This window comes from Anolis sagrei, chromosome 5 (genome assembly GCF_037176765.1).
Source record: "Anolis sagrei isolate rAnoSag1 chromosome 5, rAnoSag1.mat, whole genome shotgun sequence".
NCBI lineage: Eukaryota > Metazoa > Chordata > Lepidosauria > Squamata > Dactyloidae > Anolis > Anolis sagrei.
Window position 1 is genome coordinate 141,668,655 of NC_090025.1, and position 27,114 is coordinate 141,695,768.

Sequence of the window (27,114 nt, forward strand, 5' to 3'; positions counted from 1 at the left end):
TTTAGTGCATAAAAACAAATAGAGATTAGGTCATTAAAAAAAATCTGTGTGTGTGTGTGTATGAGAAATCCCTCCCCAAAAGGGCAAAATGATAATAAAAACAAGCTGCAGAACACATAGACTTTTTGTTGAAGTAGCACAGCTGATTTGTATTAGATGAATGACCTCCTAGCCTTTAAGATTGTTAACTTAGAAAAATATTCCCTTAAAGCAGTAATATTCCTTTTCAAATAAAAATATAGAGCGCACACAGCTTGAAATCATGGGCAGCCCCCCAGTTCAATTTTATTTTTTGGTACTTGAATATGTTTTGGCGTCTGATCTTCCAGAAGTTTCATGTACTAATGCTTTATGTATAGTTTAATGCAAGATATCAGAATTAAGACATACTGTCTGGAAAAGTAGTTAGAAGGATGCTTAGGAGTAAAATGTTGTTTTTAAATGACCTTCATGTTCAGATGGAAATTAAATAACTGGTTTAAATATGTCTAATAACTTGTGAGTCTATGCTTTGTCAGTTGAATGGTAGCTTCACTTTTTTGAAAGAAACATTTATGTTCAAATTTGAATGGGGAAATTTTAAAATATAGGACAATCATGCGTAACTTAATTGGGGGTTGAGGGGTGGGGTAGAAATGTTGTAAATAAATAAATAAAATTAATTTGCTAATGATTGCACAAAATACGTTGTTTGCCATTTGTCAGACCATTTATGTGTTAATCCAACAAGGTTTTCTTAAATTTTAAAAATATTATTGTATTTTTTTCTGCCATTCTAGTGCTTTTGAAGGGGAATACACATATCACAAAGATTCTGGAATATACAAATGTGTTGTTTGTGGAACTCCTTTGTTTAAGTAAGTAGATGCAATGAAGCTATGAGATAAAGATTGTTTATTATCCTTGAGTGTTATATAAGAACTATGTAAGGGGATGTTAAGATAGAACAAGATCTTTATTTTGAATTATACCAACATGATCTAGGTTTGGCAGTTTAAGGTTGTCCCTAGCCCTGAAGTTTCCTAGCCAAAACCTGCGAGCTAGGGACAGGCCATGGTGATGCCAACCCAATTTTAAACCATGCATTTTAAATTTACATTCTATTACTATTTCTTTTAATATTTGTACCAAGTATATATGTATTTTATCATAATGTGTTTTAATGCATAATAATAATAATAATGCATTTGCATTATATACCTATCACAATTTATCATTCAAACACACATACATATTTTCCTGATTGGAAGTTAAAGGGTTTATTCCCAGATCAATGTGAAATGAGGAGATTTTCTTGTAATTTACTTGGGGAGATTGGTTTTTTTTTTTTCATGTCAGAAGGGATTTGATAAACTGCAAGTTGCAACTGCAAGTTGCTTCTGGTATGAGAGAATTACTCAAAGCCATCTGCAAGGATGTTACCATTCTGTGGGAAGCTTCTCTCGTGTCCCCACATGAGAAACTGGAGCTGACTGATGGGAGCTTACCTCATTCCCTGGATTCGAACTACCAACCTTTCAGCCAGCAGTCCTGCCAGCACAAGGGTTTAACCCATTGTGTCAACAGGGTGTTTAATTAAGCCTAGCTCGATGGTAAATTCTCCTTAGTGATGCTGTATGTTGGAAAGAACTTGAAGGCATCCAACAACAACATGATTTTAGCCAAAGAGGATGCAGAGAAGAAAGGAAAGTGAACCATGTACCTCAATACCTGAATAGGAAGAAGTTAATGAAGTAAACATGCATAGTTTCTTTGGAGAATCTGCTTATTGTGACAATGAATTAATTGGGCCTTACAAATTGTAGCAAGCTGTTACTGTGCTATATGCATTCAATTCAGCTATTGCAGTTAATCAGAGCGCATTTAGTGCTAATGTCATGTAGCCACCCCCCCCCTTTTAACTCGAGAAATCCCATGTTTTAGGTGCTGTGTAGATGAGCCCTCAGTAGCCCATTAGATTCTACCAGAACAAAAATATTCTCATAAAATAGAATAATAAAATTGTAATATTTGCCTTTCGCCAGCAACAGACTGTCTTATACCTACCCTTGTTCTAATTAATCAGTGTTTTTTGTTCAACCTGATTTTAATTAATCTATTTCAATCTTGCAGTCCCAATCCATAAACGTATCAAAGTAGTTGGTAAATCTTACCCCTAAGATGTAATTTTTGTACTGAACTTTGAAATGTGCAAGTTATACAAGGCCAAGGCAAAACTATTCCATGTGTATTGTACATACTACTTGCAGGAAAACCATCTAATGCAATCATTTACTGCGATAATCCAGAAGTGCAGCTGCAACAGCTCTTCAAGCCAGCACCTACACATGCCGAACAGTGCTTGTATCTCTTGCTGAGTTGATACAGAAATGGCTTGTAAAAGCAATGACACTACCAAGGATATAATATCTTACGTGTAGAGATCTCAAGGGGATGAAAAAAACCAGACAGAGACATCTTTCATGGCTCCAGTTGGCTCCTGCAGTAGGGTCCCCTGACTCTGATTTTTGCACAGCTTAATATGCAAAGCAGAGGAAGAAAAGTTAGAAAAATTCCTGGCAAGCTCATTCTAGATCAGGGCTTCATAAACGTTTTCCACTTGTGAGCCCTTTCCACCCAAGAAATGTTTATGCAGCCCCAGGTATATAGATATGTAAAATAGACATAATATTCAAACATATAATGATAATAAATCAGCATTTGTAAAGCTTGCTAAACAGGCTAAATTTACTTTTTGTGAAGTACAGTTGAAACAGTTTCTGTAAAGCCCACTGTTAGCACAATCTTACTAATAAATTTGTGTAAATGTTGTCAAATTTTTCATGATTCCAACTTTCAGCTAAGAAGACCTCCTTTTAGGTCAAGACTCAAAGTAGTGTTCTAGATGAAGTATAATACGTGATAAACTCTGTTTGAAAGCCTGGACTCGCCGCAACACGGCATGTAATGACATGACTTTTAAGATCTGTTATTCCATCACTTCCTCTTACCTCATTTTGTAACATTTGTGATGAAGAAATCTTAACATCTTGAAAGCTTAAATAGATATCTGTTCGTTTTTGGATCTTATTTACATGTATTTGTTTATATGTACATTTTAATAAATTGAGGTATTTATTTATAAATACAAATTTATACACATTAACTTTGGATTTTGCCTTATTATCCAAATGTATTTTAGGATTCACCCCCTCTTCCTGTTTTGTTATTTCCAAACCACCTACCTCTACTTACTTTCTTAGTGTTCCCTGTGTTAAGTTTCATTATTTATTTATAATTTATTTACTTCATTTATAGCCCGCCTTTCTCAACCCCCAGGGGACTCAAGGCGGCTTACAGACACTGGCAAAATTCATTGCCACATCTTTTAACAAAACATCTGACAATTTTTCAATCATGTTGTTTCAGCATGCTGACCAAACATGTCGGCTATAGTTTTCCCCATCATAAAATAACTTGGAAAGAAAAATAGCTAACCAAAGTTAGCCATTTATAGTACAATTATACAGTCAAAGCTGATGCATGGGACAAGCTGCTAGTGAAATGGCTAGCAAGATTTTTCTACAAAAGGAAGAATTATGCTCAACATCTAAAATAAAATTTTATAGACCCAAGGATCCATCACCAATCCTGATTATGATTGTGCAGGATGCACTTTGTGATGATTCATCAGTAGTAATGGACTGATAAATCCTTCTAGATCAGTGGCTCCCAACTTGTGGGCCACAAGACTTAAAATAACGTTCACAGTTCTAGATTATTAAATATGCTTTTCTGTGGGTGAGCAGATGACAACTAATGGATGGCATATGTTCTGTATCAGAAATTAGAGCTGATGTGGTCTATTCAATTCAATTTTCTGAATCAGCACCCCAAATAACCAAACCAAATCTAAAGTTGACCAAAAACTGATTCGTAACCCTTTTGGCACTAATGTTGGAGAGTGGTCCCTAGTCAAATGGTCCATGTTAAAGTGGTCCCAGGTCAAAGTGTTCCCTGGTCAAATAAGGCTGGGAACCACTGTTCTAGACAGAATTTAAAGACATAGCTATGATAGTCTGGATCAGTATGTAAGTGGATCTTGTAGCACCTTTAGGGCCCTTCCAGACAGGTCCTATATCCCAGGAGCAGATCCCAGGTTTTCTGCATTAAACGGGATTATTTGAGTCCACACTGCCAGATAATCTGGGATAAACAGAAAACCTGGGATCAGATCCTGGGATATAGGGCCTGTCTGGAAGGGCCCTAAGGCTAATGGAGAGAAACGTCACCCACTTCTTTCTCTCAGTTAGTGTCCAAGGTGATACAAGATCCCTCTGGCTAGAGTGGATTTTTTTTTGCAAGTTATAGTCCAATAATATAAATGTCCCAAACCCTGGAAATTTCTATCCATATGATATGCCTGCTGGGTTTCAGAAACTCACTTACGCACCGACCCATAAGTGCCTTTGTTTGGCAGTATTGCATCCTTTAGCGTAAGGGTGCTCATTTGTAATGGAGATTAACTCTTTGATTCATGCTGCCGATAGACTCTGTTGAGCACCATTAGAATTTGCTTCTGGTGGAAGAAAATTTCTTTTTGCCCTGTTGTACTTCGAAGCCATATGGAAGACTTCCCTTTGAAAAATAGTTGCATAACAAAGAGGTCATTTTTCACATATCCCCTCTCCCTCTCCTCATTTTCTTTTAACCTGTTGTTATTTTCTGGCTTTTTTCATCATTATCCAATATTCCAGTGAGCATGAAGTGGACCAGAGTTCACTACAAAGCCTCACCTTGCTCTAAGTTTATTTCTGTGATCTGCACACCAGCAGTATGTAACCTGTGCTTAGTGAAAGATGTGTATAATTTGCCAAACTCATCAATATCTTCTCATGGGTTAAAGGAACCTGCCATTTCCCACTCTATTTGGGCACATTTCCCTGACTAAAGTAACATCTTTGACAAAGAATCCCGCTGATCGGTTCTTGTATCTTGCTGTGGCAGCTGTGAATGTATATAATATATATACACATACACACACGCACAAAGCACAGAGGTTGTTAATTTGTGATATATGTCTGGTTGGAGCATGCCCGCTAATTGGTTTGAGAGTTAGATCTAGACAATGCTGCTTCTAGCTATTTGTTCAGATAGGCCTAGTCATAGGGTTAATTCTGCTTGACAGCACTTCAGCAGCATCTCGAAAGTAATTACCCAACTTAGGTTTTCCCACAGCTGAACTGCGAGCTTCAAAGGCTTCAGAGTTTAGAACTATTATTACGCTATATCTGGAACATGATGTTCCCACAAAAGCTAATTTCCCCCCTTTCCCCCTCCACCTCATTATTAAGTACACAGCCTACTGAGTTCATTTGTGTTATGCTAAACACGTTAAATAACACATTAAGCAGACAATTGGTAGTACTAGTATGTTTTGCATATATTCTTGTTTGGCAGGAATTCATGAGGAGGCTGAATTTTCAACCTCCGTAAGGGAAACTTGTGCATTTATTTCTTGGTGTACGTGTGTGGTGAGGATGTGTAAACATGTGCATTGATATCACTATCCACATAAAATACTCTTCATAAAAATAAATAAATAAATGTTTAAAACTTAATGATTAATTATACATGGCTATGATCCATTGTTTTCCATGCCGATTTTACCAGTCTTGTAAATAAAATGATCATGGATAATTTTGTAAATTTGAAAATACAACGAAAATGTGTATTTGAGAACAAATTTCATTAAAGTAGAGATGTATAGGTGTTGCTTCTTACTATTTACCTAAAGTATTACTTTAACTAACATATCCCCCTCCTCGCTCTTGTCCCTCAGATCAGAAACAAAGTTTGACTCCAATTCAGGTACGTTTTAAAGTTCCTAATCTTTCTGCTGAATACTCTGTTTTCATGTTACTCTCAGAAGAGCAATTTATCATGTACAATTTTAACTTTAAACAGCCTGGAACAGCCAGATCTTTATGGCAATCTCAGGTTTCAGAATACCATACACAGTGATTTTATTCTTTCCATAGGTGCATGTCTCTTTTTAATTTTACTCTTTCATGTTGAGATGATTGCAAGGAAACCATGTCAGTTTTGCATTAGTTTTTGAATGATATGGGGCTGAGGGAAATGGACTTTGGGAATATTGCTTGATTTAAAAAGGTTGTTTTTCTTCCTGGAGGACAAGGCTTTTGCATGATGTCTGAGCAAGCCATAGATCAGGAAACAGGTTATTTGTCATCGAACGTCCATGCAACGTCTATGTATACATGCAGTCTAGTCAAGGATGTAGATTTGTTTCTAGGTGGTTAACCAAATTGTCAGGTTCTTTTATATTTATAAGAAATATTAATGCGTTAGGCTCTAAGAATGCAAACGTTTAAAAATTATATTTAATTTCAACAGAACAGAATGTACGTTATTTTATTGTATCAGAAGTGAACCGAGGGTACAGTTGTAATGTATTTAAAAAACGCAAAATTTTAAAAACTTGGCATTATACTAAATGTCCTTGGCCACTTGGAGTGCCTCTGGTGTTGCTATAAGGAGGTTCTCCATTGTGCATGTGGCAGGGCTCAGACTATATTGTAATAGATAGTCTGTGGTTTGCTCTTCTCCACACTCGTATGCTGTGGACTCCACTTTGTGGCCCCATTTCTTAAGGTTGGCTCTGCAGAGCCAACCATGTACATTATTATAAACATGCCAACTTTTTAAAAACTTGAGTGGTAGTGATAATGACAATTTCTTAGTTTTTAAAGGCAAAATTAATAGACGGGAATGCCTTTATGGTGACAAATTCATAACGGAACGCAAGATCTGGCATTCTTCAGATACCTTCATTTGGTTAGATAGTAGGGGAAAAAAGAACCCGTTGAAGAGATCTTCAGAATTCAAAAGCTCATATACCATTATGGGATTTACTGTTGGCTTTATTATATGCATTATCTACATATGGATTTTGTATCTTGTTCTTACGACACAACATTACAATCTCTGGTATTTTGTGTTCAGTGTGGTTATCTTCTGAAGTAGCATGCTTTTAAACAAAAAAGTTTCCATCAAGAGACGTTGCTACTCTACATTATTTATATCAACTTAGCTATTTTTATATTGCCTTTCCAAGGGAAAGAATAGCACAACATAATAATTTAAAAAGCATTCTAAAGGTAAAGGTAAAGCTTTTCCCTTGACATTAAGTCTTGTTGAGTCCAACTCTGGAGTGGTGCTCATCTCCATTTCTAAGCCAAAGAACTGGCTTAGATGCCTCCTAGGTCATGTGGCTAGTATGGCTGCATGGAGCACTGTTACCTATTGATCTACTCACATTTGCATTTTTCGAACACATTTACTTTACTGAATAGCTAGGATGATAGTCCTTTGGGTTACTGTTTCCTGAAATACCCTATGATCCTCTCTCCAGACTGCTTCATTGAACTTCTTTTTGTCTAGCAAATCCTTATTTCTCAAGTTCCCCTTGCTCGCCATTCTGCTTTTAATAATATACAGTACCCTGGGAGATTTCCCTCTCCATACACATAGATCTTGTCCACCTGTATTCTTCCTCAGTCATTTCTACCCTGTCTTTCAGTCTTTCCACAACCTTCAGCTTCTGATGCCGGTTTGCATGCTTCAAGCTTTGTTCAGCCGTTTCTGGCTTTTTATCTCCCGCTTTCTGCCTTCCTGGCCACCTGTCACCAGCTGTTTTGTCTTCATCAGTTGCTCTGAGATGACTGAACTGAACTTGACAGATTGACATACTTTTCAGTCACGCAAGCTCCTGCTAATCAAATTCCAGATTTTTCTAAATGAGGAGTGGGCAACTGTTGTTGGCTTGAGGATTTTTTTCAACCCTAACTAACATAGCCAATGATGAAGGGTTATGGAGCTTGTAGTTAGTTTAAAGCGTCTGAAGAGCGAATGTCTCCAAACCTTAAACAAAGGGCATAGATGACCATGCAGTTAGACGTCTGCTCTTATTTTTGTGTGCCTTCAAGTTGTTTCTGAACCTTTCACAGGGTTTTCTTGGCAATATATGTTCAGAGGGGCTTTGCTTTTTTGCATTAGTCTGAGGCTAAGAGAACATTACTTTGCCCAAGATCATCCAGTGAGTTTCCATGGTTGAGTGGGATTACGAACCTGATCTTGGAATCATAGCTCAGAGCTCAAACCATACAGAATGTTACCTCTCTAATTAGACATTATCATTTATTTTTATTTATCGTGTCAGAAGCAAAATGAGGATACAGTGATAATGTATTTTAAAAAAGAATGCAAACAAAGTTAAAAACTTGGCATTATACTAGATTTTCTTTGACCAGAAGCTGGTCACTTGGAGTGCCTCTGGTGTCGCTGTGAGAAGGTCCTCCATTGTGCATGTGGCAAGGCACAGACTGCACTGTAGTAAGTGGTCTGTGATTTTTTCTTCTCCACACTTGCATGTCATCGACTCCACTTTGTAGCTCTATTTCTTAAGATTAGCTCTGCATCTTGTGGTGCCAGAGTGCAGCCTGTTCAGCGCCTTCCAAGTCGCCCAGCCTTCTGTGTGCCCAGGAGGGAGTTTCTGATTTAGTCTCAGCTACATATTGAGGTTCTGAGTTTTAGCCTGCCACCTTTGGGTTTTTAGTTGCTCCACTGTTCCTGTGAGTATCTCTATAGATCTTAGAAAGCCATTTCTTGATTCAAGCCATTGGCGTGCTGGCTGATATCCAAACAGGGAATTGGCCTGGGATGTCACTGCATTAGTCCTTTCATTATTGCCTGCTACTTCCAGGCAGATATCAGGTGGTGCAATGCCGTCTGAACAGTATAATTTCTCTAGTGGTGTAGGGAGTAGACATCCTGTGATAATGAGGCATGTCTCATGAAGAGCGACATCCACTGTTTTAATGTGATGAGATGTGTTCCACACTGGGCATGTGTATTCAGCAGCAGAGTAGAGAAGCGCAAGGGCTGTATCTTCACTGTATCTGGTTGTGAACCCCAGGTTGTGCTACTCAGCTTTCGTATGATACTATTTTTAGCGCCTGCTTTTTGTTTGATAATCAAACAGTCCTTTTTATAAGTCAGAGCATGGTCCAGAGTAACTCTCAGGTATTTTGGTGTGCTGCAATCTATATAAATAAAAATGTAATGTTCAAAAACCACTGGACGAATTGACACCAAATTTGGACACAATATACGTATCAGGCCAACAAGTGACCATCACTCATAAAAACACTGAAAAACACAGCAGAAGGGACTTAAAAAGCCAAAAAATCAAAAAGACGCTACAGTGCATTTGTAAAACCACATATATACACATATACACATACATACACACACAAAACACATCTACACAAACTAGGCCACAGCAACATGTGGCAGGGGAAAGCTAGTGCTCCATAATTCTATGAAAAAATGGTGTATAAGATATATATTATCATTCATATATATATATATATATCACAATAACATCACATATTTGTGGAACCAATATATGCATTTTAGTCATCCATAATTAAGATTAGTGAGTTATTCACATGGAGCCTCTAGTCTAGTACACCATCTTCTCAGTACCTTTGTTGCTTTCCCTCATTATGTTCTGCTTTTCTGGGAGTCATGAATTGTAGAAAGGACATAAGGAAGTTTGGGAGATGTTGCACCTTTACCCCATTTGGAACCTTCTGAAATGCCTTCATTGTACTTTGGGCCTGTTATAGGGTGGCCCTGGGTAACTGTGGCTCTCTCAATATAATTGGACAACATCTCCCAGCATTGGTGATTGGGAGCTGTAGTCCAACATCCAGAGGGCCACATGTTCTCTATCCATAGTCTCAGATGGAATATGACAAAAAGCCTGGCTGTTTCATGGTCTTTTTGGCCAAATATCCCAGTTTTGTCACTTCTTTAATTAAAGGAGGTCTTTGAATACCTTTTTTGTTGCTCTGTTTCAGCAGACCAATTCAGAACATTCATTTTCTCCGTCCTTGGACAAACCCTCTGTGTGTCGAGCGGAAATGTAGTTGAAAACCATTTGTAAAGCCTCGCGACTATCCTTTGAGGAAAGCTTGATAATTTCTGTGCGTTTTTGTGAGAATAACATGAAGAATAACACAGATTTATTTCCTTGCAATAAAAGTGGAGTCTGGTATGCAGTTAGTTATGAAAGGTTCAATTTATTAATTTTAGCTCCAAAATCTGGAAATATCATACAAGGCTGACATACTGTGAGGGGGAAAAAAATCTATGTAACATGAATGTGATCAGAGCATTTCACTTCAAAGTGAAACAAAAAAATAAATAAATTAATGCTCAATATTCATCATGCCAATGGCTATAACATATGTACAACAATGCACATTCTTCATTTCAGTGACGAGAAGTTTGCTTTAATAACAGAAACAGCTTTGACTGAACGAAATTCTCCTCTCGCTGTAGAGGCTTTTGCGTGAGAAAACAATTATGCTTACTGTTTTTAAGTCTTAATGTCATCTAATAAAATGTGTGCGCGCAATAGGATTTATATTTATATTCTTCAGGAAGGGCATTGTAAGAAATTGGAGTAATACGCATTTCATGGGCAGCGGACACAAGGGAAAGAGATACTTCCATAGAAATCTGTTGCCTTGTGGGAACATTTTTGAATTACTGTAAGTGAACAAAGAATGGTTGTTGGCTAACAGGAATTGGAGTAATACCCACTTGTTAAAAAGGAATATGTTCCATACATTTTGTGCGTCTAATATTACTGAGGTTTTATTATTTATTGGAATCCTCTTAACAGTTTGACTAAAAATAACTTCTGGTATCAAATACTTTGCTACTATATAGGCCGCGTTAACATGGGTGGATTTAGGCTTATTTCCCTGTGGGTGGTGGATTCTCTTTAGCAAGTCATAGAAGGAACTGCTTTTCTCTGAGACCATTTGTTTTTCATACTGCTTTTATTGTTACCTAAAATAAAAGAAGAGATAAACATGTGGGCATCAAGAATCCACAGTGGAGCACAAAATACAGTATATGATTCTTACAGCATTAATCCTATACATGTTTGCGTAGAACAATGGTTTTCAACCTTCCTAATGCTACAACCACTTAGTGCAGTTCCTCATGTTGTGGTGTCCCCCAATCATAAAATTATTTTCGTTGCTATTTCGTAACTGTGATTTTGCTACGGTTATGAATTGTAATGTAAATATCTGATATGCAGGATGGATTTTCATTCACTAGACCTAATTTGGAACAAATACCCAATACGCCTAAATTTGAATACTGGTGGGGTTGGGGGCAGGGCTGTAGCCAGAAAAAAATTTCGGGGAGGGTTGACAATTTGGGGGGGGGGTGTGAAAATTTCGGGGAGGGTTGAAAATTTTGGGGGTGGGTGGGGTTGAAGCCTGCCTCCTAGCTCATGCTGAAGCAAAGAGCACAGCAGGGGGCAGAGCAACCTTCAATAGCCTGCAGTTCCACCCCTGTCAACCACCTCCACCAAGTCTGGCCCCCAACTTGGTTGCTTCACTACATCGGCTATTGCTGCAAGTAATGACAGTGTGAATAAATTGTCAATATTTGCTTGAGATAGTGCACTGCTTACAGTTCTGGAGGGACTCTTAATTTTTTGCATCTCATAGATTTAGCATGGGGATTTGGTTAACCAGTTAAAATTCATGAGTAAACCAGGTTTTTTAAAAAAATCTGAAACATTTCGGGGGGGGGGGGTTGAACCCCTAAAACCACCCCCTCACTACAGGTCTGGTTGGGGGGGGGGATTGAGTTTGTCATTTGGGAGTTGTAGTTGCTGGGATTTATAGTTCATCTACAATCAAAGAGTATTCTGAATACCACCAACGATGGAATTGAACTAAACTTGGCACACAGAACTCCCATGACCCACAGAAAATACTGGAAGGGTTTGGTGGGCATTGACCTTGAGTTTTGGAGTTGTAGCTCACCTACCTCCAGAGAGCACTGTTGATTCAAACCATGCTGGATCTGGACCAAACTTGGCACGAATACTCAATATGTCCAAATGTGAACACTGGTGGAGTTTGGGGAAAATAACCTTGAGATTTGGGAGTTGTAGTTGCTAGGATTTATAGTTCACCTACGATCAAAGAGCATTCTGAATCCTACCAATGATAGAATTGGGCCAAACGTCCTACATAGAACCCCCATTACCAACAGAAAATACTGTATTTTCTGATGGTCTTTAGTGACCCCTCTGACACCCCCTCATGACTCCCCAGGAGTCCCGACCCTCAGGTTGAGAAATCTGGCTTAGAAGTATATTCCAGTAGTTCTAATGAAGCTTATGTCCATTCTAACGGTCTAGTAAACTAAGTATTTTGTATTGATTTTTTTGAATTATTCTTTCTTTCTCTTTTTTCCTCCTAGTTGTTCAGTTGGATACGCTTCATGTAAACTTTTTATACATACTAATACAATGGGAGAATGGGTTTATTGTTTTAAATTTGTTGCATTTCACCTCGCCTTATACTATCATTAGGTCATTTAGTATTTGTCCAGCTTTGGTTTTTTTTGGATAGTTTATGTTGATATATTGCTACTATTCTTTTTCAGGAGTGCTTATCTTAAACATTAGTGATCTTAAGAGCATACTCTCAAACTGTCTCAAACTGTCTTTGAGAGTATGCTCAATTAATCCTTTGCTGTCCCACATTTGCAACTGCTTTTAAATTGTCCTAGTTTTTTTTCCTCCATTATCCCTTTTGTCTTCAACTTACTTCCATTGCTGCCAACCAAGGTCCATTGTCTCAACCAGGTGGGGAGGAGAGGATGGGTCAGCATCTTGTCTTTTCTAAGAGGTTCAGTGTGAACCAAACTGCTACAGCTTCCTTTAAACTGTTCTTTCATATTAGTAACTTTTTCAAACTTTACCACACTCTCTTGTTGCTGGACATATGTCTCCCAGTTTACATTTGTGAAATGTATTAGGGTATGTAAGAGTGGGAGAAATTCCTTCACAGGTATGTACTTTCTGTGTTTCAGTGACATGTCAAGATTTTGGTCCCAATCCACTAGTATGATAATGATAAAGAAGTAAATACATCGTAGTGTATTTCATACCTAGCCCTTTTTTAAAAAAAATGATTTTTATTAAGTATTTTATAAAACAAAACAACGAAAGAGGGGGAACAATAAGAAGAAGATCAAAAAGTAGGAAAAAGGAAAAAAGAACAAAAAAAAACCAAAAAAAAAACAAAAACCTAAACTAAAAAAGACTAAACTAACCTAAACTATTCTAAAATGACTTCCACTCCAACATCAGGATCTTTTCCGTCAACTTCTTCTACTCTTGTCTATTCTTATCCTCTATATTTGTCTAAATTTCTTTTCATAATCATAAAAAGAAGTCCAATCTGTTCTCTTTAGCAGTTTCCCGGTATTTCTTCTCATTAAAAATGTCAATTCGTCCATATCTCTAATTTCTTTGACTTTCTCCAACCATTCTTCAACAGTCGGTATCTGTTCATTTTTCCAAAATTTGGCAAAAATGATTCTTGCCGCAGTAGTAAAATACGTAAGTAGTTTATCTTCATTTTCCTCTACTTTAAGATCAGAGTCCGTAAATCCTAGTAAATAATATTCAGGTTTCTTTTTAAACCTTCTCTTCAATATCTTTTGTATTTCTTCATGTATAGATGCCCAGAACTTAGTTGTTTCTTTGCACGTCCACCACATGTGGAAGAATGTGCCCGTTTGTTCTCCACATTTCCAACACTTATCTGAGACATTTGGGTACATATGGCTTAGTTTGTTCGGAGTCAAATACCATCTATAAAACATTTTGTACCAGTTTTCCTTCAAATCCATGGCATAAGTATATTTCAACTTTTTATTCCACATTTGTTCCCATTCTCTAAATTGAATGGGCCGTCTTAAATTTTCGGCCCATTTAATCATACAGTTTTTAACCTGTTCCTTTTCCGTTTGCCATTGGATCAATTTATTGTAAAGAGTTGTGACTACTTTCTTCTCAGTTTTTAAAACTTTATCCCATGTGTTTTCTTCCCAGTCAAATCCAATTTTTTGATCTTGTTTGAAGTGCTCTTTAATTTGAAGATAATGTAACCAGGTTATATTTCCGAACGTATTCTTAAGTTGTTCAAACGATTTGATCTTCATTTCCCCTTTCAACAGAATATCCTTGTATCTTGGCCAAATCCTCCATCCTAAGAGTCTTCTTTGATGGGCCTCCATCGCCGAGACCCAAAGAGGTATAGCTTTATAAAAGAGGGCTTTGTATCTTAACCATGTCCTCAATAGGGAGGCTCGCACGAAATGATTTCCAAATTTTTTTCCCTTAGTTTCTCTATTATACCACACATAAGCGTGCCAGCCTACCCTCAGGTCATGGCCCTCTAAATTTAAGCACTTTTCCTTGTTCAAATTCATCCAATCTCTTATCCATGATAGAGCACATGCCTCATGATAAGTTTTCAAGTCTGGGAATCCCAGACCTCCTCTCGTTTTTTTATCAATTAAGTTTATGTAATTAATTCTTGGCCTTTTCCCTTTCCAAATGAATTTAAGTAGATCTTTCTTCCATTTTTTAAATAAGGTTTGATTTCTTATTACCGGTATATTTTGGAATAGGAATATGAGTCTTGGAAGAACATTCATCTTTATTAATGATATTCTGCCCAGGAGTGATAGATTTAAGTAGTTCCATTTTTGTAAGTCCTTTTGAATTTTGTTCCAAACTATTTTGTAGTTATTCTTCAGAAGTTGGCAATTTCTCGCAGTAATCCAGACTCCTAAGTATTTAATTTTCTTTACACTCTCTATCCCCAATTGTTGTTGAATCTTTATTTGTCTCTCCTTTTTCACATTTTTAAATAACAATTTTGTCTTCTTCATATTCATTTTGAATCCAGCCACTTTTCCAAATTGCTCTAATTTCATTATCCAATGTTGTAGGTTTTTATCTGGATCTTCAATTGTTCCTAATAAATCATCTGCAAACGCCCGTATTTTATATTCGAATTTGCCGATTTTCGTTCCTTTTATATTTTCATCTTCTCTAATTTTCTTCATTAAGATTTCCATGGCCATTATAAAAATCAGTGGGGATAATGGGCATCCTTGTCTAGTGCCCTTCGCGATTTCAAATTCTTGTGTCAATTGTCCATTTATTTTCACTTTAGCTTTTTGATAGTTATAAATAGCATTAATTGCATTGTTAATTTTTTCTCCCATATCCAATTCTTGTATTAATATCTTGAAAAAATCCCAATTTAAATTGTCAAAAGCTTTCATACCTAGCCCTTGATCATCAACCAAAAGTCTGCATAAGAATGATAGCATTGTGTGAAAACAAGGATTATTTTAAAATAGTTTTACCTGTCTGAACGTATCTCCCTCTATGAACCACCTCAGAGATTAAGATCATCTGGGGAAGCCCTGCTCTCTGTTCCACTTCCCTCACAAGTGCGATTTGTGGGGTCGAGAGACAGGGCCTTCTCAGTGGTAGCTCCTTGACTATGGAACTTCCTCCTCAACGAAATTAGATCAGTGAAATAAATAAATAACTTCCCATGACTTTTTGGAAAAGGGAGTTAACTGCACTTTGGACCAGTGAAATCCTAAATCTAAACAAATAATAATATTAATAATAATAATCTCTCAATGGACAGTTCCTTGAAAAAAATTAGAGCCAAATTGACAAAGAAAAAACATGGCTGTGGCTCACAAATGGAACTTTGAAAAAGGAGACAGAGGGCCTGATTCTGGCAGCCAAAGAAAAAGCCATTAGAACCAATGCAATCAAAGCCAGAATTGAAAAGTCGACGACAGATCCCAAATGTAGACTCTGCAAGGAAGCAGATGAAACAATAGATCACATCCTCAGCTGCTGCAAGAGGATCACGCAGACAGACTACAAGCAGAGGCATAACACCGTTGCTCAGATGATTCATTGGAACTTGTGCTACAAATAACATCTGCCTGTGACAAAGAACTGGTGGAATCAGAGAGAATGAACACGTCAAGATAATCTGGGAATTCCGGAATCAGACAGACAGAGTTTTGGAGCACAATACTCCTGACCTCATGATCGTGCTAAAAAACAAAGTATGAATTGTCGATGTTGCAATCCCAGGTGACAGCAGGATTAATGAGAAACAACTGGAAAAGATGACACGATATGAGGATTTAAAGATCAAATTGCAAAGACTCTGGCACAAACCAGTAAAGGTGGTCCCAGTGGTGATCGGCACACTGGGTGCAGTGCCTAAAGACCTTGGGCTGCACTTAAACACAATTGGGGCTGACAAGATTACCATCTGCCAGCTGCAAAAGGCCACCTTACTGGGATCTGCACACATTATTTGCCGATACATCACACAGTCCTAGACACTTGGGAAGTGTCCGACATGTGATCCAATACAACAGCCAGCAGCGTGTTTGCTGTGGACTCACCTTGTGTTTCAAATAATAACCTTATACCCCGCCACCATCTCCTATAGGGTCTCGGGGTGGCTTCCAAAATAGCACACAATGGTGCCATACAACACATAAAATGAAATACATCAGCATATAAAAACAATAACACATTTGCATAAAAACAGACGTACAAAATTGACAAAAGCAACCTCTATTCATTTATTAATTACAGACAAAAAGCCCAACCCGGGAGTTTGAGATAGTTGTGGAAGATGTTTGAGTGTCCATGAAGAGACGTCAAAATAAGCACAGATATGTTTATAGCAAAGTATTGTCAAAAAGTGTTTCAGGGTAGCTATATTGGACACATAGCAAAAAACACCAAAATCCACATTCATCTTGCAATGATATCTTACTTGGTGTTTAGCCCAAAAGCGCAAAATACATCATAGTGACTTGAAGCTTTTGTTTCTTCAGGTGACAGATGATAAATCATATGCAGGAAAAAGGTCATAACATTATTGTGATCACATCACAGAGTATGTTTTAGGCCATGATAGTATAAGAAGTATGTGTCGATACAAAGAGATCCTCCTCCCCCGACCATAAACTGAGTGAGACTAATAAAATAGGGTCGATAAGGCTTAGCTTTTCCCTTTGAAGCACAAAACATTCCCATCTGATAAATGTATATATATCTATCCAGTTGAAGATGGCAGTGAGAGAGAAACTCATTCTGGTGTAAAGAAGAGAGAATGTTTCTGAACTAAGTGCAAAGTTAGGTGCAATTAGGCATTAGAGATGCAATAAAATTAATGTAGATAAAATGCACCAAAACACTGAAAAAAGTGTTCACAAGAGGTCCACAGAGAAAGATCAAATTTGCAATGAAAACTAAGTGACAACATTTTGTGTATTTGGTATAACACTAGGACTGGATATACGTAAGAAAGGAAAAGTGAATCTGGGCTAACTCCAAAGTCTGCATACCAGTTTACAAGTGGAATGGATAGGATGATAAGAGGAAGGAAAATATTAGTGGACTTTTTGGAGAAGTATGTGTACTTTTTTAAAGACCAAAGTAGATTTTCCACCCTGTATGCTGATATTTCAGGTGTTAAGAGATGTACAGATGGAGAAAGGATGCGATATGGAAAACATATGGACTGGAGTTGAAGAAAAGGCAAGAATTTCAGAGCAGGAATTATTTGATGGAGGAGAAAGCAGAAGGTCGACACAAAAGATATGAAGAGGGTCAGATTGAGCTTATTAGCCTTTTCATTGTGGCAGAGACTTGTGAGAATTAGTTTCCTTGGAACTATCAGAGAAGATCAGGAAATTTAAAGCATAGTAGCAGGCCTGTGTTTCAGAAGCCATGCAGAACTGTGTACCTTTGCCATAATATTGCTCTTAACATTCTCTTTGTTTGAGTTCTGATAGAAATGACACAAACTTCCTGCATTTTCCTTTGCATTTCATGGTCTTCCAGAACTTTGAAAAAGATATGTTTAGTCCAGAAGAGGAAAAGGAGGAGGAAGAAGAAATGTTTCTACATGCTGTAGTCACACATAATCCATTTAGGCTGCAAAGAAATAGATTATTTATTTATTTACTCTATTTATATGCCGCCTTTCTCTACCCCGAAGGGGACTCAAAGAGGTTTTACATATGGCAACTATTTGATGTCTTTAAACAATAGACAATTAAATACATTTAAGTTAAAATTTAAAATTAGAGTTAAAGTGAACATTAAAACATATAAACATTATAATCATTTATTCCCCATATAGAATCATGAGGTTATCATGGTCAAGCATGGGTGTTCATGTATACAGTTGTTCTCCTGTATCCTTGGATTCTGAATCCATAGATTCATCCACCTCCCCAAAAATAAGAAAAAAATCTAAAAAGCAAGTCTTAGTTTGGCCTTTTTATATACAGCAGTGTTTCTCAACCCGGGAATTGGGAATCCGGGGGGGGGGGGGGGTGTCATGAGGAAGGTGTCAGAAAGGTCACTAAAAACCATCAGAAAACACAATATTTGGTTCAGTTCCATCGTTGGTGGAGTTCAGAATGTTCTTTGATTGTAGGTGAACTATAAATCCCAGCAACTACAACTCCTAGATAACAAAATCAATCCCTCCCAACCCCACCGGTATTCAAATTAGGGCATATCAAGTATTTGTGCCATATTTTGTCCAGTGAATAAAAATACATCCTGAATATCAGATATTTACATTACGATCCATAATGGTAGCAAAATTACAGTTGTGAAGTAGCAACAAAAATAATTTTATGGTTGGGGTTCACCACAACATGAGGAACTGTACTAAGGGGTCGCGGCATTAGGAACGTTGAGAACCTAATGATATATGGTATCATTTGACTGTACCATTGTATATTGTGGGACTTGACCATCCACTGATTTGGGTTTCCTTAGGAGTTCCTGAAACAAAACTCCAGCTCATACCAAGGACCACTATATTTCTATAGCTACTTCATGTGAATCCACTTTTGTATGCATTTGCTTGTTGTGCTTGTGCTTGTTTTAAATATTAATGCATTTTTCAGTGACCTTTTACAATACATATACATTTTATGCAGTATGTCCAGGTGTGTCAAATTGAAAGATTTCAAACCACAAATTACTTTTAGGTCTGTATTGAAGTCTATATTTGTGGCTATAAACTTTGTTAGCTGTTGTCAATTTCTCAGGCTGCTGTAGACTGAGATAGAAGAACCAGAGAAAAGAGTTATGGACAAATACAACTTTTTCTTATTATTTCCCATGGTTATTTTTTAAAAAAAGCTCAAAATCTGAAATTTAGCCATTATTGATAATGTTCTGTGTTTTGAAGCTCAGCAGCTCTGGTATATTAAACATAATATATCAGCCTGAACAAATGGATTTGCTCTCCCTATCAGCAGGTGGAGACAGAAACACAGACATTAAACATCAGTCTTTTAATCGCATCTTCACTGGCTTTCATTTAGAATTGTATTTTGTTGGCAGGAGATAAAAACAGCTCCATACTCACTATTTTTAGTTTTCTGTCGTCGTTGGGCTATATACATTGCTTTGTGCATTGTTCCTATTTCTAATTTTTGTTGAGTCCTTCATATGAAAATATGCTGATCATTGCATTGGTCACCTATGGGGATTCAACATTAGCACTATGTGATGATAATTCTGTTTTAGACACTGGTATCTTATGTTCTAACATCACAAGAGACTACCATCAGAGAAATATTTTATATCTTATTTTTCTTCAATTTTAGGTAGTAAAACGAGAATAGCAGTATCTTACATATGCAGTTGTGTTTCCGTTTTCACAATCAGAAAGGAAGAAAGGGCTATCTCTTCTTTTTCTGTTATTGGGTCTTTTTATTTATTTATTTATTTACTATATTTCTATACTGCCCTTCTCAGCCCAAGGGTGACTCAGGACGGTTTACAAAATGGCACAATTTAATGCCATAATAATATAAAAACAGCTAAAAGCATATAACATACATAAAATTACATAAACAGTAAAATCAATAAAAGCATAAATCCTTCGCATCACAATACCAAAATCGTTATCCGATCACAATTTTCCAGTCGTTCCGAGATCAAGAAGTTATCTGCTACACTGCATTTGAGAAAGTTTGCTCACAAAGCCAAGATTTGACTTTTTTACGAAATATTAAGAGGGTGGGGCCGATCTAATGTCCCTAGGGAGGGTGTTCCACAGCCGAGGGGACACCACTGAGAAGGCCCTATCTCTTGTCCCCGCCAACAGAACCTGTGAAGAAGGCGGGACAGAGAGCAGGACCTCCCCAGAAGATCTTAAATTCCTAGATGGTTCATAAGGAGAGATACATTCAGACAGATAATCAGGGCCAGAACTGTTTTTGGCAGGCATGTAGCCGGGGGGGGGGGGCTCGGGGGGCTTCAGCCCCCCCCCGAAATTTTCATGGTGGTTCGCGAAAAGGCCTTATTGGTGCATTATTTATGTTATGTTATGTTTATTCATATCATGATCTGATCACCATACTCAATATATCCCATATGCATGGGGGTATTGGGGTAATGATACAAAAGGTTTGCTAGGCTAGACCCTCTTTCACTCAGACTCAGCCCCCCCCCCCGAAACTCAGCCCCCCCGAAACCCCCCCTGAAAAAAATTCAGCCCCCCCCCCCCCGAAACGAAATCCTGGCTACGGGCCTGGTTTTTGGTATATTGTTCTGAAATTGTCCACCTTTTTTGATGTGAAGTAGCACTTAGTCCCATCATAATAGTTGTCTTCTGAATCACAGTTTGCTGGCCATAACTCTGTCTGCCTGTTTCTACTTAAGTTCCATTATGTAACTTGATTGCATAGATCAGGCATGGGCAAACTTCCAGCAGTTAGGAATTGTGGGAGTTGAACCCCAAAACACCTGGAGGGCTGAAGTTTGTCCATGCCTGGCATAAATCATTATTTTCTCTTTGCTATTGTCAGTTTTGGGTAGCCACTTACAAAAGTGGTGTCCTGATTTTAGTATTAGACTAAGATTGTAGGAAACCTGGGTTCAAATCCCAGTTCAGACATGGAAACCCATTGGGTGATCTTGGAGAATTTGTTGCTGTTGTCCTACTTTCCCCCCAGTCTGGAACTCAAGGTGGCTTATAAAGGTTAAAACAAATACAATTGTTTTAAATAGTTTTAAAATAAAATTCAATTAGGATTAAAACCAGATCAAAGCATAACCATTAAAAGCAACAACAAACATAGGACAGGAAAGACAATTCCCACTCAAACAGTTAGCCCTCAAAGACCAGCTGAAAGCTGTTTAAGAATGAATAGCAAGGAGGGTATCATTTAAACTATTTTCACAGTGTTTCAGCCTAAGAGTAAAGAAGTTGGAAGGTGGTGACTTGAGAAACTGCAAGTCGCTTCTGGTGTGAGAGAATTGACCATCTGCAAGGACGTTACCCAGAGGATGCCCGGATGTTTACCATCCTGTGGGAAGCTTCTCTCATGTCCCTGCATGGGAAGCTGGAGCTGACAGACAGGAGACCACCTCTTCTCGTGGATTCAAACCGCTGACCTTCAGGACAGCAGTTTAGCCAGCACAAGGGTTTAACCTATTGCGTTACACCGGCTCTGTATCTTATCATGCTAACCCTAAAATAAGATGATTATAGTCAGAGTTTATTTATTTTATTTACGACATTTATATGCTGCCCTTCTCACCCCAAAGGGGACTCAGAGTTGAATTGAAGAGACATGACAACAACACACTTAAAAAAACCCCCAAAACCAAGCTTCATAAGTAATGGTTAGACTGTGATGACTTAGAGGCTTATTGTTGCTGTTGTTGTGTGCCTTCAAGTCATTTCCAATTTAAGGCAAACCCATCACAGGTGTTTGTTTTTGTTTTTGTTTTTTGTTGAAAGATGTGTTCAAAGGGGGGTTTGCTTATGAGGCTGAAAGAATGGGACTTGCCTATTGGGTTTTCATAGCCCTATGAGTATTCAAAATCAATTCCTAGTCAAATTATACTCAAACTGCGTTACCATACTGGGCTTCTAATAATGCAGAAGCTAAAAGACACTACTTAAAAAAGAATCAAAGGTACTGTGATCAGTATGTATCATCATTACCCATTGTATTATTGACTCGGTTTTGTCTTTCTCTCTCACACACACATATCTATATCTATATCTATATATACATATAAACTTTCCCTAAGATTTGCTGAAGGAATTCTTTAAGCCGATGTATTTTATTTAGCTTACATATTTCTATTGCTGGAGTAACACTGTTTTCCAGCTTTTAAAAACTCACCACTTACTTTTCTTTAGCTCAAAGCAATTTTCATTCCCTCTTTTCAATAAAATCAATAAAACACATACAAAACAAGTCCAAAAAGCCAGGACCTTATGCAAGCAAAACAGGAATCTAACAATAAATTATAAGATCTGTTAGATGATAGTCACTGGGTGCGAGATCAGGGCTGTGAGAGGGGTGGCTTAAACCACCCTCCTCCTTGTTTTCATAGATTGTTTTCATAGATCCTCCTTGTTTTCATAGATTAATAGAATCTCATCTGAAGGGACAACCTTGGGCATAAGCCTTTTTTTGAATGAAAATACTATTTTTTTTTCATGTCAGGAGTGACTTGAGAAACTGCAAGTCTCTGGTGTGAGAGAATTGGCCATCTGCAAGGACGTTGCCCAGGGGACCCCCGGATATTTGATGTTTTTATCATCCCGTAGGAGGCTTCTCTCATGTCCCCACATGAGAAGCTGGAGCTGACAGACGGGAGCTCACCCTGCTCACCGAATTTGAACCGCCGACCTTTGGTCAGCAGTCCTGCCGGCACAAGGTTTTAACTCATTGGGCCACTAAGAAATACTATAAACATGTATTTAACCAAACAATATTATTTCCTTTTATAAAAAAATAAGTGTTCGGCTTTTCACTCTAGTGCAGGAACAGGCAGTTTTTTGACAAGTTGGCTCAGCATGTTGAGATACCCTGTCTTGTTGAGGATGAGAGAATTTGTGATTATTCCATGCATTCCTAGATAATGTATTTGTACTCATTTTCATGTATTTAACTACGTTGTTGTTCTACTGCATTGATAGTTTAATGCCCAGTTGACAGAACAATCTTGTCTAAGATTTAAATAACTTCCTGAAGACAGTATTTTAATGTGGAGAACTTTGAATATACAAACTGCGATTTTATAACATCCCGGAGCTAGTAATTTATATAAAAATAAAGAAAGAAGCAGCATGTGCTATATGTTTTATTGAACTGCTTTTGGTTGGAGAGCAACAAAAATATTATTCAACATTCAGTGCTTTTGGATGGAGGTTACTAGGTCACTAAACTATTTGAAAGATTTTTAAATGGCACTTCAAAATTATAGCTTAGGGTTACACTTCTGCACAATGCCATTCAGATCCTTTGATGCTGAAGATCTACAACCGAAGATCTGTTTTCAAAAACATTCCCTGTGATTTACAGTAAGACAAGATTTCAAGAAGAGATAGATGGGAAGTGAGAGGGGAATAATGCTTTAGCAGGAATGAAACAGGTCCAATTGTTTTATTTAGCCGAGACTATAAGAGCACATAATTAATGGCAGGGTCTTAATTGGTAAGAAATTTTCCCTCTTCAACTGGATCATCTCTTTGAATAGAAATTACGATTTTTGGGGGAAAGTACAATTGTGTTGGGTGCTCCTAACACCAGCGCTTGTACATATTAAATAATTTTGTGTTGGTTTATTAAAGCAACTAAAAGTAATAGTTTTGTACAAGTTACTGTGTTCTATAACCATTAATGTATTTTCAGTCTTCAGTGGTGCCCTAGTTACTCTTGTCAGTTTCACTTTTTAGGAAAACCGCATGTAAATCTCACATTTTAAATGATCAGCTACGAGGGTTATCTGAAAAATAAGGTTACAATTTTTTTAAAATAAAATACAAATAATGAATATCTATACAAATAAAAATGTAATGTTCATTTGTGGAATTAACATAACTCAAAAACCACTGAAGGAATTGGCACTAAATTTGGACACAATACACTTATCAGGCCAACGAGTGACCATCACTCATAAAACACTGAAAAACATAGCAGAAGACACTTTAAAAGCCAAAAATGAAAAAAATACATTACAACGCATGCACAAAACCACATATATACACACAAAACACATATACACAGACCGGGCTACAGCAATGTGTGGCAGGGGACGGCTAGTATTTTAATAAAACTTACATGGATGGTAGCATAGGTGTTACATTATTTTTCCACATAATCACCATTCAGTTCAATACATTTTGTCATCCGTGGGATGAGTTTTTGATGAGTTTTATGCCTGTGTCATAGAAGTTTCCCTCCGCCTTTTCAGCCAGTTTGCCTCTTCGATTTTCACCTCGTCGTCATTGGAAAAGTGTTTTCCACTAAGGTGTTTCTTCAATTTAGTGAACAGATGATAATCACTGGGTGTGAGATCGGGGCTGTGAAAGGGGTGGCTTAAAACATCTCAACCAAATGAAGGCAACAACTCTTGTGTTGCAGGAGCGGTGTGCGGACACACATTGTCATGAAGGAGACAGCCTTCTGCCGTCAGCACCCCGTGATGTTTGTTTGCTCTGCAAAGTTTCTTCATGGTCTCACAATATATTCCGTATCTATTTTGTCATGTGCTGTATTGACATTTCATCCTCTCCATAAACAAACGATTTTGCGATGAATCACAGTGGCGTTCATGCCCTTAGCATCTAGGTAGCACATTACAGTGTGAACTTCGCACTTGGAGGGAAACAGAATGAGGACTCTCATCTCTAACCTTCACCACAACGCCAGTTGATGAGCTGCTGATGACTGGCACTGCTTGTTTGCTTCCACTGGCTTCCCGCTACACGACAGTGATACCAACTTCTCCCATAAAAGTTCCCCACGAGAGCTACATGCCTTGTAACCTTACTTTCCTGATAACCCTCATAATTGAATTGTGAAACAAGCATTGTCTTACTGAGAAATATGCTTAAGAAATGCATTCTGGCACACATATTTTTCTAAGATCTCTTTTCTCATTCATTAGGAAGCAAATGCAATCTGCATTGTTTTTTCTTTCTTTTTTACTGGAATAGAGTTTTGTGGGAAAGGGGGATTTACTTATTTGAGGTTGAAAAATACAATTAGCATTTAGTTAGGATGTTTTTCTTCAAGTACAGCTCTTAGGAAAAAGCTACTTTCTCTGATCAGCCATCTCATGCTGTTCTCCAAGCTATCATTTCCTTTCCAAATTTGAACTGCGTCCACATTGGTTGAAAAATGCCATAAATGTTTAGGTATTCATAGAGTATTTGGGTTGGCTAATTAATGTGTTAGTTTTAATAGATTTAATGTAATGTAATCCCCACAAATGATCCATCATCCAAACATTTGAATCCAAACATTTGAAAATCCACTAGTTTTCCACCCTCATCTTAAATTATGTGTCAGTTAACATGTAGGGCTAACCCCTGTGGGCTAAAGTGACACACAAATCAATACCTGAATTAATTAATTTATTGGGATGCATCTACACTGTAGAATTAATGCAGTTTTAACTTGCATGGCTCAAGTTAAAACTGCATTAATTCATGGGTGTTGTAGTTTTACATGGTCTTTAGCCCTCCCCAGAGTGTTTGTGCCTTGCCAAATTACATTATGCTCATTTTTGCGTGTGTCATGAGCAACTTGAGAAACTGCAAGTTGCTTCTGATGTGAGAGAACTGGCTATCTGCAAGGACGTTGCCCAGGGGACGCCTGGATGTTTCACCATCCTGTGGGCCCGTAAGAGAAGCTGGAGCTGACAGATGAGCACTCACCTTGCTTTTAAAATTATATCTGAGATGATGGAAGTGATTATTTCTAATAGCAGGCATTTATTTCCTATGGGCTTCAGTTCAAAGAATGAACACTATTTAAAGCACAAGACATTACAACACAGAGATATGATTTATGACAATAGCATGAATTCTCATGCCATTACCATAAAGACTAGGAGATGAAAAGACAAAAGATTAATACTCTACTTACTATGAAGCAGGAATTTCAAAAGCAAAGACATATTGTGTTAACCTGAAGAAAGACATCCTGTCTTATCCTGTGTTCAGGCTTAAGGAGGGAACTTACAGTTTTTCTGATGGAAAGTCAGAACCAGCTTTAAAGCAGTTCTGTATCATACACAAAATTTAAGTAATATAATAAATCTTTATGAATATTGCGTGCTTTCACCATGTTTCTGACTTACAGCCAATCCTAAGACATCCCTATCATGGGGTTTTCTCAGCAAGATTTGTTCAGAAGTGGGTTGCTGTTGCCTTTCTCTGAGGTTAACTTAAGAGAGTATAACTTGCCCATGTTCACCCAGTAGGTTTCCATGGTCAAGTGAGATTGTTTTCAATCCTATGTTACACCTTCCTCCATTACCAGTATCTCAGAATATTTTGATCTTCTCATCTCTTCCTGTCCTTTTTCCTATGTTTATATGTTATTCATCTGTCTGTCTGCCTAAAATATCTATATATTGCTCAAGTAGAAATCAGCAGTTTAGTATGTTTTTTAAATCAGTGAAATAACTTATTTTACCATCTAACCAGAGAAGGTGAATCATTAAAATATGTAAAATAGAATGTTAAGACCTGATTTAATAAAACCTACCATATATACTTCAGTATAAGCCGAGTTTTTCAGACTTTTTTAAAGGCTGAATCTTACTCACCCCCTTATACTCAAGTCAAAGTTATTTATTATTTTATTCTGTTGTTATTATTATTATTATTATTATTATTATTACATTTATTATTTTACTCTATTTAGTATTATTATTACTACATGTGCATTATTTTACTCTGCTATTATTATTATTACATTTATTATATTACTCTATTATTGTTCTTATTACATTTAAATTATTTTACTCTATTATTTTTATTACATTTACATTATTTTACTCTATTTATTATTATTACATTTATTATTTTACTCTACTATTACTATTACTATTACTATTGCTTTTCCATTACAGTATTTTACTCTATTATTATTGTTTTTATTACATTTATTATTTTACTCTCTTTATTGTTATTGGAAGGATACGTAAGCACATTTACATCGAAGAAGGTTAGAATAATGGTTTAATCAGAGTTGGACAGTCTTATCTTAAATTGCAGTTTTATGTAAATATTCAAAAACATTTACTGA

At 37.2% G+C, this 27,114-nt stretch overlaps 1 protein-coding gene across 4 annotated transcripts in view; it reads left to right on the top strand.

Moving 5' to 3' along the window:
* Positions 1-27,114, top strand: part of MSRB3 (methionine sulfoxide reductase B3) — an 80,361-nt gene that overhangs the window by 38,577 nt on the left and 14,670 nt on the right. For all 4 annotated transcript variants that reach the window (XM_060777512.2, XM_060777511.2, XM_060777514.2 and 1 more), the window contains exons 4-5: positions 780-857; positions 5,822-5,850. In XM_060777512.2, coding sequence (XP_060633495.2) covers positions 780-857; positions 5,822-5,850 — 107 coding nt within the window. The remainder of the gene's footprint in view (positions 1-779; positions 858-5,821; positions 5,851-27,114) is intronic.